We start from the raw sequence: 13,435 nt of genomic DNA on the forward strand, positions 1-13,435 counted from the left end.
TTTTCCTGTCAGCAAGACCTGAGAGATTTACAAGACTGATTATCTTTTATAACCACTGAGCTCTCCACGTAATGGGTGGAGATATAATGAGCTTGATCTTTCTTTTTTCAGCAGTTTTCTTTTTTTCCAGTTATTCTTCCCTCCCAGTTTGGAATTGCCCAATGTGTGTTTTTTTAGGTCTGGGCTCAGTGGCAAACCCTGCCACTGTATAAACTCACAACGAATGAGGAATTGTACCAGGCTCTTTAGACCCTCCACCACCCCCCAGATGAGCCAGTCATCTTTTAATGCGTCTGTAGGGACATAACGGAGGTTCAGTACTGATTGAAGGAGAGGCGTGTCCCTCACTGACAGCACCACAGGTGCTGAGAAAATAAAGGGGTCACATGGAGCTAAGAGAGGCTTTATTGATTAATCCCAGCCAGATCTACTGCAGTACTAGGGGAATGGTGTGGTACTGCTTGGAGAATCTGTCAGTTAATGACATGCTGTAGCTCAGGCTCAAACCCGCACATGACTGATGTTCGTAAAACCCAATCTTTGTTTGGGCAATTGTCTTTTATTGGTAGATCATCTTGGGAGCTCTCTTGGGATCATCCATCCTCCCATCCATCTTCTAACCTCTTCTTCCAATGCAGGGTCACATGGGGAGATGGATCTATCCCCGCAAGCAATGGGCTCAAGGCAGGGTACACCCTGGACGGGACGCCAGTCTATCACAGGGCACACACAGACGTGCACACGCTCACAACGGAGTCAATTTCCCAGAAGCCAGTTAATCGACCAGTATGTTTTTAGACTTCAGGAAGTAACCAGAGCACCAGAAGGAAATCCACATGAACACGCAGACTGTACGCAGATCACGCCCCCAGATCTGGAATTGAACCCAGGGCCCCAGCGCTGCGAGGCAGCCATGCTAACCACTGCACTACCATTTTGGGATTAGTCTTTCAAAAAACAACCTTCGTCTGTTTGGAGTATCTACAGTACTAAGGTTTTCCTAGTTGTCACTTTGATGACTCCTTGTCCTGGCCAAATTGATCAAGTTCTATTACATACAGTATACAGTAGTTCCGTTTTCGTCTGTGAAGGGTTTACCCCTATTCACTCGTGTTTCCAGAACGTTTTTAGAACACGAGTCCCGCACGTTATGGATGATCCATAAATGAAACCTCGATCTGCTGTTACTTTGTGATCTTTAGAGTTTTAAGTCATTTCTCCATCATTCACACCTCACGATACAGACTCTGCACTGTAACCTTTAAAACAGCAAAAGACACACTCCCATGCCATCAAGCTTGATTGCTTTTTTTAAAGTTTTAAATCTGGGATGAACAGCAGTGCTGTCAGTGTACAGTTCGAGCAGCTTAAAAATTCTCAGATTCCACTTGGTAATGTATATATCCAGAGCCCTGCCACATTTAGATGAGTGGCCTTCATGTAGAGATAACAAGGACAAATCTGAGTTCATTAAACACAGCAGTGTCTGGCATTTTGACCTTGTGCATTAAGGCTGATACTAACACCGCAGTGCTGAGTGAAACCTGGTGCTTATTTTTAATAATGACAGCACTGCATCAGAAGAAAATAGAGATATCTTCTGCTTGCGATAGAAATACATTTATCACTTGAGCTACTCACATAGGCACCAATTAACCATTTTCAATTAAATTTAGCATGTTGTTGTGCTTACAGCACGTTCTGACAAATTCTGTTTTTGTTAAACAAAATATTGAGGTCTACTGTATGTGCGGTAGGTAGGGCTCTTACTTTTTCAACATTAATAATAATAATTCCTTACACTTATATAGTGCTTTTCTGGACACTCCACTCTGGTAACACAGGTAATGAGGACTCACCTCCACCACCATTAATGTGCAGCCCCACCTGGATGATGCGACGGCAGCCATAGTGCGCCAGAACGCTCACCACACATCAGCTATTAGTGGGGAGGAGAGCAGAGTAATTAAGCCAATTTATAGAGGGGGATTGTTAGGAGGCCATGATTGATAAAGTCCGATGGGAAATTTGGCCAGGATGCCGGGGTACACCCCTACTCTTTTCGAGAAACAACCTGGGATTTTTAATGATCATAGAAAGTCAGGCCCTTGGTTTAACATTTCATCCGAAGGACGGCACCTTTTTTTTTTACAGTATAGTGTCCCATCACAATAGTGGGTCTTTAAGACCCACTCAGATCGCTGGGTGAGTGCCCCCTGCTGGCCCCACCTCTTCCAGTAGCAGCCTTAGTTTAGACCAGGAGGTCTTCCATCCAGGTACTGCAGTGGGCTGCCAGTTGTGAGTTGCAGGATGATTATTACTATTCCTTTGCTTAGCAGATGTGTTTAACTATGACATGTTACAGCACACTTGATAGTTCATACTGTAAAGTAATGATAGGACAGTAAAAATGATGCATACACAGTAAAAAAGAGTAATTAGATAAGAATGACCAATCAATGAGGAGGAAGACAGTGCAGTGTCTGTGCAAGGCACAGTGAAAACAGTGTGCATCGAGCAGTAAATAGTGTGGAGGCATGCAGTCATTGAATACAGTGAAGAAGGAATTGAGCAGATTGCAATATCAGTGGGTGGTAAAAGCTCATGACAGTGGGACTGAGATCACAGGTGCTGTCTCAACAGATGAGTCTCAAGGAGACATCGAAAGGTTGCTCAGCGACCGAGCAGTTCTGACTTCTTTGAGTAGTCTAAATCAGCAGTGTGGGGCAAAGGAGAAGAATGGGATCTCCTTTGAGGTGAGGGGATGGACAGGCAGGAGGAGGAGTTCAGAGGTCAGGCAAGGTGGGGGGTGAGGGAAGGATAAGAGACTGGAGACCAAACTGAATGAGAGTGATTAAGACAGCATTAGGCACCAACAAGCCTTTTGAAATGAACGCCTGCAGCTTCGGGAATCCAACGAAGGGACCAGAGTAACAGTGTAGCACAAGAAAAACAAAGTAAAAAAAAAAAAGATAGATGAGCAACTTGCTTCTGAATGAGTTGGAGAGGTTGAATATGGCCCAGGGCCAGAACTGAAAGTTGTAAACATAAAGGGAACAGTCATTCTTCTGCAGTTTGTATTTTAGTTTGAATTTTGTGTTTTCCTTCTTAATTAGTGCCCTCTCAGTAAAAATCTGAAACAAATCAGGCATTAACAATATTCAATAAATTGTTCCTTTGCAGTTAACAAGGGATAAACCTAAACTTGCAACAGCTCAGTCTGCACTGTCCAGTCTGTGGTTTGTATTGTTAAGGTTTCAGACTTTGGAATCTGTCCGAATTTCTTTCAGTAAGCACATTCTGCACGAAGACTTGTTAGAATTGTCACAAAAAATACAACGTTCTTTTCCTTTTCTCCTTTAGTGGATATCACGATTTTATAAAAGCCAGAATATGAAAAAGGATGTTGAATGCAAATTTGAATATCATATAACCTAACAAATGCATTCTTAATTTAGATATGCATTAGGCCATATAGGAAATGTTTGCTAAAGTTGTAAAAGATTTGTGCCGTCTTAATGTTTTGCTCATATTTATGGTTTCATGCAAACTTGATATAAAGATTTGTGAATTTCTTATATTTAAGGAACTTCAATGGAACTTGTGCTTGTTGTAACAGCAGATGTCTGCTCCTATTCCAGGAATAGAAAATCTCTATGAGAGAGCTCTGTACATCCGCAAGATTCTGCTGACAGTGCCCAGGTCTGTCCTTATAGTGATGAGATACCTCTTTGCCTTCCTCAATCAGTAAGTATCTGTGCTAATTATGTCCAGTCAATCACAGCTGTTTCCTGTGCTTCAGTGTAAAGCAAACATAAATTATTTGTAATTGTATGTAAAGAGGTTGAGCTATTAATTTGCAGACTGAGCAGTACAGGGACAAGCTAACAAAGTTTTATATATCGGAAGTTAAAATTATTGTGTCTTTATTATTCTCACTCTTTCTGTAGAGTGAAAAAATGCTAGAAATCATTCTGGCAAAATTCACGGCATACGAGTCACTGAAGGGGGATTCTTAAATACTGCAACAATTCCTTTATTCTTCCAGTTTAGAGGTAGTTGTGGCCAGCTTAAATCTATTAGTGACTTGCTTTTTTATGTCTTAAAAACCTAATACTTTATAATTTAATTTTTAACTGCAATGTGTATATATTTAAATAAATTGGCTTTGTATAGGTTGATCAGCATCCGATTCAGTGTACAAATGAGTATCCAAAGAGAAACAGGTACCATACCGAAGAGCTAGATGTGTAAGGGAGATATGAATAGATCAAAACTCAAAATGGTCACTCCTGTGCTTCGTACACGTCTCATTACAAGTAACATGTTTACATTACTTACAAGTAAAACTTGTTCATATAGAACTGATAAAACAACATTGCTAGCATGTCCTTAGCAGAGTATACACAAGCAAGATTACTTTCACTACTGTACCCACAGCCCTTTACAAATCAGGAAGGTGCATTACCAGCTGTTTTTTTAATGATCAATGAGCGCTGTGCATTCTATCTTTAAAATAATTATACCACCTTTTTTTTGCATTCGGCAACACCAAGTAAGAGAAGAAGAAAAAATGACACATCACTAATGCAAAAATAAAGAACTTTTAAATAGTGTGGAATTTCTTTTAATGATTCCATTGATCCATAATGCCCTGTAAATGAAAGAATATTTAGATGACCATAAATTTGGAATTCTTTTTTTAAAATGTTGGCCTTTTAACAGTTATGCTCTATATGCAGGTATGGTCGAAATTATACCCAAGTTACAGTGTGTCCATCACCCGTACCACCCATTGAAGCAATCTTTTCCTTTCCTAACTTTTCTGTGTTAACACAGCTTGTCACAGTACAGTGATGAAAACATGATGGACCCCTACAACTTGGCCATCTGCTTTGGTCCCACCTTGATGCCTGTGCCGGACATCCAAGACCAAGTCTCCTGCCAGGCACATGTGAATGAGATCATCAAGACCATCATCATTCACCATGAGACCATTTTTCCAGACGCCAAGGAGCTGGATGGCCCAGTGTACGAGAAATGCATGGCTGGAGATGACTACTGGTAAGTATTTTATAATGTGAGTTTTCACAGACCAACTTAGTAGACACTCGGTCATTTGCTACCCTTGGAAGGTACAGTATGAGCATAGGAAAAATCACTGTTCTTTCAAAATTAGTGTGGGACCTGTCCATTGGGAACATTTTTAATGTTAACGTTTTAATACTTTTCTAATTAAACCTTTAATAATTACTACTGCGTCGGAATCATTTCTTGGCATCCTTAAAAATTGTCATCAGCATTGGCAAAGATGTTTTTTCCCAGGTGCTTTTTGAAAAAGATCTCCTCCATCCATCTTGTCCATCTTTAAAGGCAGCCTCATGTTCTCCAGACTTCTGAGAAGCTCTTAGCTGTGTCTACTTTACAACTGGAGGATTAAATATAGCCATGCCTAATTACATGTCTCAGATCAGCTCAGTCCCAAGACATTGCACTCCAGACACGTGCGGCCCCGTTTGTCATATTTCCTTCTTTGAGGAAAAGCCGACAGTTGAAGAACTCTTAAGTCTCCGTCTGCTGTAAACACTGAAGAAGCGATGGCATTAATGCCATTCCTGTCGTTTCTCATAATACATTTGGATTACTTCTGCTGTCTACTAGAAGGGATTAAAATTTTGTGTCAAGTAAATATAGAATTAGTCTGAAATTCAAGGCAAGTGTCACAGTGGTGCATGTCATGAAACTCTCAATACGCTCAATATTTCTCCTCGCGCCTGTTTTGGGAGTTATTATGAGCTGACAGCACTCGTGGGTTAATGGCTGATATAAATGGTTCACATTTTGATGACACATCAGAATCTGATAATTATTCTTTTTGTTCAGAGTTGATTAGTCACCTGCAGTATATGAAATGGAAAGTGAGATATGAAGGGTTGCTAACACGTGTTTGCACATTACAGAAGGTAGCTGATTGCTGCAAAACTGAAGACTGTGTAGAATGATATGCACAATCTGCAGTTTACCTGAAAATTAACTAAGGGCTTTAAAAGATGGCCAGTGTTCAAGATCCAGTCAAGAAATAAACATTTCTCTTTGACATATGAGAGGATGAAAGTTGCTATTTATTGCATTACGTTACACATCAATTTTCTTCTTGATGCATTTTCTTAAAAAAAGGTTCTTTCATCATTAAGATGTGTTATTACTAGGGTAGTTTGTAAAGCTACAACTGATGTTCATTATTCCAGCGATGGTGCTCATACCCATATATTTAGGATCTGTATGTGTATCTTGATTCAAGTTTTAGTTTTTTATTCCTGTAGGGTTGCAAGCATTGATGTTAGCACCCTACAGTATGTCTTACACATATTTAATTGAAATCTTACTACTCAGCAGGAAGAAATCAGTTCAGTAAGATTTCAGCTATGCCAAGCAAAAAAATAATTAGTATTATTCGATCCAGTGCCCTCCATACATTTGTCTTCGACTGATTACATTGTTTCTATTATTTTGTTATATTGCCTTGATTTTGTGTAAACTACTGGTACTTGATTTTGCAGCAGTTGGGCTTACATCTTCATGTTTGCTTTGAAAGGACACTGTAATACCATAAAAAATTCTGTTTGTCCCTTGCAGCGATAGTCCCTACAGCGAGCATGGCACATTGGAAGAGGTGGATCAGGATGGAGAGACGGAGCCCCGCACCAGTGACGATGGTATGTTCCCATCAGCCTGTCTGCACTGGGGATCTGACCTGACTGGAAACTCTCGGACTCTGATGTGTGTGTTGCCCTGTCCTGTTCCCACTCTGCACAATTTATGGCAGCATCAAACAAATGATGATAAATTGTGCTTTAGAGGTAATGAGGACACCCACCACTGACACCAATGTGTAGCCACACCTGGATGATGCAACGGCAGCCTTAGTGCGCCAGTATACTCACATCATCTATCAGTGAGGATAGGCAATTCATAAATGGGGATTATTAGGAGGCCATGATTGGTAAAGGCCAGGGGGAAATTTGGCCAGGACGCTGGGGTAACACTCCTACTCTTTTCGAGAAACGCCCTGGGATTTTTAATGACTACAGTGAGTCAGGACCTATATCTCATCCGAAGGACGGCACCTTTTTACAGTTTTGTTTCCCCATCACTATACTGGGGCATTAGGGCCCACATAGACAGCAGGATGAGCGCCCCCTACTGGTCCCGCTAACACCTCTTCGAGCAGCAACCTTAGTTTTTCTCAGGAAGTCTCCCATCGAGGTACCAGCCAGGCTCACACCTGCTGGGTGTGAGTTATGTACATTTTGTTCAACACTCAACACAAAACAATGTTGCCGTTCTGTTCTGACATCAGTCCAAAGAAGGGAGACTGCGCACATTCCTGGGCATAAAGAAATGTTGAAAAAAGATCTTGAAGTCTCCAGTCATCTGCGAGTTTTGGATAATGAAGTGAGAGTGCATGCTAATGATGTTCTCAAAAAGAGTAGGGGTGTTACCCCAGCTTCCTGCCCCAACTACCCCCTGGACTTTACCAATCATGGCCTCCTAATAATTCCCATCTAATGAATTGTCTTCATCACACTGTTTTCCTCTCAATTGATAGATGAGTGTACTGGCGCACTTTGGCTGCCGTCGCATCATCCAGGTGAGGGGGCTACACATACTGGTGCTTGATTCTTATTTGCAGGTCCTCCACCAAATAACTACACACTTTCTGAATTGAATTGCAAATTCAAATTCAAATAAAACAAAACTAAGCTTCACCCATGACTGAATATGTAGCAAGAAGAGTTGGCTGCTTCTTTTTTTTGTGAATGTAAGATCAAAGCCCCCACTGAGAGATGGAACTGAACCAGTTTTCACACAGGGACATGGGATATCAGATTACTTTGTTTAATAAATAAATGAAACAAGCACCAGAATTCTGGTGTTATTTGTTGACTCAGACTCCTTTTATGTACTGTTATCACTAGGTCACACAAGAAGCTCTGCTAACATTCAGTGGCAAAAAAACAGGCAACTATTCGGATAATTTGAAAGGAAGTGAGCACTTTTTCACAGAACTGTAGTGTATATCCTCTGAAGGTGGCATCCTCAGCGTTTTCCACTTTGTATTGTATTCATTGTCCACTTGGGATTTGTGGTGTGTGACCCATAACACAGATCTACAGCTTTGCAAGGCAGGCCAGGTCTTTGTTGTTGTAACTGTTGTGCTAGCATATACAGTTGGAGTCCAAGAGGAGTAAAGCCTGTTGACAGTACATTGACGTTTTCCCTGTCTGAGTCCTGGAAACCTGTTCACAGCACTGGTTTTTGTTTTTTCGTGTCAGTATATTTTCAGGATTTCACTTTGCCTGGCTTTTACTTTTGCAGACAGTTGGCGTGTCTGTAGATTGAAGAACTTGGTTATAGTTAATATACTAAATGCTGGTTTGAGTGAAAAACCTGAATCATCTGTGCTGTATGGAGTTGATCAGCTCTGGAGGATTGAAAGTCTTCCTTTTTTCTCTGGTTTCCTGTGGCTGAGTGTACTGTTACATGATCATTCTTATACCACAAGTAAAATGATGTGCATAACTGTACAGCATAATAGTTTTGGTCGACTCAAGTTAGGTTTTAAAAAGGTTGGAAATAGTGTGACATTTTTAGGGGAAAAGTACATCATTGTACCCCGGTAAACATTCTTAACCTTTACTTTTCCTGATCATGGGAACCATATTAAAAGAAGTTGTGTTTGTGGATAAAGTATGAGCGTCTTTAAAGTCTTTGGAGATAGAGAGGGAGAACAAAGCAAGAGGAACATCTTTTTTTTTTCAGAACGAGAAGTGATTTAAAATGTTTGTAGTCTGGTCTGGCTTTGTAGCCTCTCACTGGGGGGATTCTCTTCCAAGTCAAACAGAATGAGTCATTGCATCAGTGGGCTACGTAAAGGTCAGATGGAATGTATGCAGGAGAAGTCGGAGTCCATTCTTCTTCAAAAATAATGGGCGTTGCTGAAATGTCAGAGTTCAGCAATCACAGCTCTTGAAAGGGCAGAGCGCTGACAGTCTGAACAATAGAGCTCCCTCTCTGGATTCTGCAGTGGGCTGTTCCCACCGGTGTGAGATGGAACCCTGTTTCCATGGCAATAACAGCTGAAGAAATTCCATTTCCCATGAGCCTGTGGTCTAAAGATCCATTTCAGCAAAACCAGTTGTGTGCACTCATGCTCTTTGTTCTTGCATTTTTGCCAGATATGTTTCCTTAAGTGTTCAATGAGCTTGTCCCTTTGTATGCACTTCCTCCCTGGTTGAAACGGTGCTGTTTCTCTGATATTTTCTTGTCCAAATGTGCCTCAGTGAATCAAAATATTTGTTTTTGTATGAGTCAAAATATTCAAACAGGTGTAGTAATCATTTTTTAAAATCTAAAATAGCATGAGCATTCAAATGAAGTAACGGAAGAAAAAAACTAAAATTAGTTAACTATTATTTGCTTTAAAACATCAGACAAATGGCTCTGTTGTAGTGCACACATTTCTTAAAGCACACTTCATTAACCTAGTCTTATGCTTCTGTGGTTTTATACAAAACCTAATTCCTGGCTGGGTGGTAATGGCTGACTTTTCTCTCATCGAGGATTGATTTTTTTTGTCTACAGTCTGTTTAAGTCAGTTGTTGCCAGGGAAGTGTTTGAAATAAACAGGGAAAGATTGAGTCCGGCACTGGTTTTATGCTCATTGGACTGAGTTACTTCATGAGAATCAAATTTCTAAAGCCTGTATTTTTTCACTAACCCTGGTGTACTGCTGCATTTATCTACCACAAAACAGCCAGACTATCAGTCCCCTATCAGTCACAGGTCAGCTACAGTTGATGAAATTAGTGACGCGCTTCAAGTTTTCAAGAGCTGGTTGTGCCTTTTCCCCTCAAAGCAAAAGCAGCAGTCTGCTTTGTCGTCTTACAGTGGATGGAACTGTTTATGATTTCTCTGTATTGGCAGAAAAGATATTGAAGTGAAGAGTAAATTATTCATAATGTTTCTCTTAAGTGCTGGATCAGAAGGCCTAACTGGCACATTAAGTGGAGATGTCCTGTGGGAAAGAGTGCCTGTCAAAGTTTTCTTCAGAATTAAATTTCTGGGAGGTTTTCAAACTTTGATAACTCTAATTGATTTCACTGTGGAATCTGAGAAAAGGATGCTTTATTTCAACCTAGGCTTTATTAGCATCTCAGAGGCCCTATAATTGTTTGTTTTGAAATTATGGGGAAAAAAATGTTGAAATAGGTTTAGATATTAATACTAATAAGAATAGTAAGAAGCATAACCTGACTTATTTGCCTTGTATAATTTACATCCCACATGTTAAAGCTTTGTCAACAATGTCATGTGATTTTATTCATAAAGCTGTTCCATTTAAAGGTTATTTAAACATAATCAGAAACAATTTTTTCAGTAGCTCCCTCTAACTTGTATTGAGGCTTCAATACACTATGTAGTTTACATCTGATTTTACTGCATCGTTATCTCATTGTTTTTTTATAATTATATCACCATAGTATCCTCTTTGATCATACTGTATTGGATCACAAGGCTTTGTTCTCAGTTATGATGTGACCGACCTGCACTAGTATCCAATCAGGAGACAAGGAGCAGCCAATGAATTCTATATAGTGAGCATAAAAAAATCAGACTACGTGTGAATGTGTAAAAAAACGTATCTGAATTCCGCTTAACGATTATACAGTATGTTTCTGGCATCATGTTGATTAGTTGATTATTCATGACCAACTCTTATATGCTCAAATGACTTTGATTGTTGTGTGAGCGCTAAATTACCTCCTTAGTGAGAGAACTGATTGGGCAGAGGTGATGAGGCTCTTTTTAATAGCTGCAAACTTTTTTTTAATGCTGCTTAATGTAGAAAAATGCTGTATTCTAATGATAGGAGAAATAAAAGGGTTTTGTGGTTGAAATGTATGTTCAAACTTAGTACTTATAATGAAATGTCTGATATAACAGCAAAATCACTCTACATTTTATTTGTCCTGCATCTCATGTAAGGATCTCATACTGTCACTCAACAGGACCTTTTTTTGACAGTAAAAATGCCAACACCGGCATTCAAAATATTGTGTCTGATGTCTTAAAAAAAGTTTTCTTTTTTCCTTTGGAGTTTGTACTGTACATCGATCTTCTCCTATGGAGCCATACAGAGAGGTGGTCAAGGAAGCCATATTGACTTTCAGTGTAGTGACTCAGACTGTTGGATTTGTCCATCACAGGAAAAAAGATTTTCATCATTAAAAAGTGAGAGAATCCTGTCCTTCAGATGTGCGTTCTCTTGGTGTTTAACAGTCTGTAGCACAGCACTGCGTGAGCTTTCAAGCTGTTTCCAAGATGGCGTTCAAACGTTTTTGCTTTCAGTTTAAAGTACAGTTCAGTTTTCAGACCTCAGGTGCTTAATTAAAGGTAAAGAACGTACATTTTAACTTTCCTTGCCTGTGCCACCTCTTGCTACATTAACACTTTAAACATACACTTGGCGCAGGATCAATTTTGTTCTGTGCAAATAGCTTTGAAAATAGACAAGTGGATGCTGAAAGTCTATATATGAATTTTCACTGTTGTTCAATTTCTTGGCTTGTAGCTTCATTGACGACTGAACAATAGCTACACAGAAAGCAACATAGCTCCTTTAAATCTAGATGATGTTTTTCATGAAATGAGTGGTGTTAAGCAGTTCATGTCTGGTCTTCTTCATGTTTTAATTAATGTGTATCATTTCATAGATCTAATACCAGATGCTGCATTAATCAGAATTTGCTGTTGTATGTGGTCTGTGTATAAATATTCACAAAGGGGTTTCAGCATAAATCTCAAACGTTTTTTCATGGTTTCCTGTCATTTTTAAATTTACTGAAAGGCGATACTTCTCTGAAAGCAGATTTTAAACTGACTTTTTTCCCTTTGGTGTTTTACTAAGATTCTGCTTGTCCTTCCCTTACGTACATAAGTAGACACAAAGAAGATTACAGCTCAGTTCACCTTTTGTGTGCATAATAATGCATTTGGTTAGTGTAAATGTTTTCTGGTAAAATGGAGCTTTTAGTGCTTTCCTGTTGTTTCTTTTACAACTAGCCCAATAATAAGAAAGAGTATCCTATAACCTTTAGCTTGAAGATGACTTTATTGATTTCATGTCCACTAAATTTGTTGGAAGACTGACTGAAACGAGGATGTCCATGTTTAGACAGATAAAATTAGGGTTTTCACATCCCATTGACTTGCCATTCCCTAATAACTCCTGTTCACCGAGGCAGAGATGAACTAGTTTTCCTCAGTTAATGGTCAAGGTGTCATGAACACCACGTGGGCTCTGTTGACATCGAAAGAGAATATGTCAAGATATTGTGTACAGAATTTTTTATCGTTTATCATCAATCGTTGATGCCTTAGGGGAGGTGTTTTAGAATGTCTATGGCCAAGAAAAATACAATATATACAAGAAATCCTTTGTTCCCTGTACAATCAGTACAGTATATTAAACGCAGCTAAGTGACTTTTTACTGTGTGGAGATATTGGATTGTATGTGATAGTAGATGAATGTATATGTACTGTGTGGTGTTTATGACTATTGTTTGTTTTTAATGTGTATTTATTTTATGTTGAGTGTTTTTTTTTGTACTTTTGTATGGTGATGGCAAACGCACCCAAAAAAACCCTTTTGGAGAGACAATAAAGTAATATCTTATCTTAGAAGGCATAATATTTTACTCTTTAAACAAATAACGATCACAGCAGCAGTACATGACAATTCCACTGGAATTGAGATGACGTGAGCAGATGTGTTCGTCTCCTAGGCTGCATCGATCTATGTGTGAATTATTGCATTTAGGATTGCAAACAAAGGTGTGCAAATCTTTTGCCGACATCTGTATTTGCTTATTTCAGTTTATTGAAGCACCTATAGTTTTCAAGTACCCAATGCCACCATTAATTTAAAATGAGCACATTTCCTCCAAAATAAATGGTAGGGTATTTAGCATTTTCAAAGTGCAGTTACTGACTGCAAGGGTTACAAATTTGATGGGGTTTTTTCCTGCACGCATTTATGGATAAACCTGTGGATTCTTTCTTTTTTCTTCTTCCTCCAGAATGTGAGCCGATTGAAGCAATAGCCAAGTTTGATTACATTGGCAGGTCCGCCCGGGAGCTGTCTTTCAAGAAAGGTGCATCACTCCTTCTCTACCAGCGGGCTTCAGATGACTGGTGGGAGGGCAGACACAATGGGATTGATGGACTGGTACCACATCAGTACATAGTGGTTCAAGATATGTAAGTGCTTTTCATTTTTCCATCCATCCATTGTCTAACCGCTGATATCCGTTTCTTGCCAAGGAAAGCTGGAGCCTATACCAGCAAGCAATGGGCACAAGGAAATATACA

At 39.5% G+C, this 13,435-nt stretch overlaps 1 protein-coding gene across 2 annotated transcripts in view; it reads left to right on the forward strand.

Moving 5' to 3' along the window:
• The window catches only part of srgap1a (SLIT-ROBO Rho GTPase activating protein 1a), a 143,965-nt gene that overhangs the window by 111,344 nt on the left and 19,186 nt on the right, over positions 1 to 13,435 (forward strand). For both annotated transcript variants that reach the window (XM_088646689.1, XM_088646690.1), the window contains exons 16-19: positions 3,642 to 3,747; positions 4,840 to 5,064; positions 6,637 to 6,716; positions 13,144 to 13,324. In XM_088646689.1, the coding sequence (XP_088502815.1) occupies positions 3,642 to 3,747; positions 4,840 to 5,064; positions 6,637 to 6,716; positions 13,144 to 13,324 (592 nt within the window). The remainder of the gene's footprint in view (positions 1 to 3,641; positions 3,748 to 4,839; positions 5,065 to 6,636; positions 6,717 to 13,143; positions 13,325 to 13,435) is intronic.

The sequence above is a fragment of the Lepisosteus platostomus genome, chromosome 9 (genome assembly GCF_059453375.1).
Source record: "Lepisosteus platostomus isolate fLepPlt1 chromosome 9, fLepPlt1.hap1, whole genome shotgun sequence".
NCBI classification, from domain to species: Eukaryota; Metazoa; Chordata; class Actinopteri; order Semionotiformes; family Lepisosteidae; genus Lepisosteus; species Lepisosteus platostomus.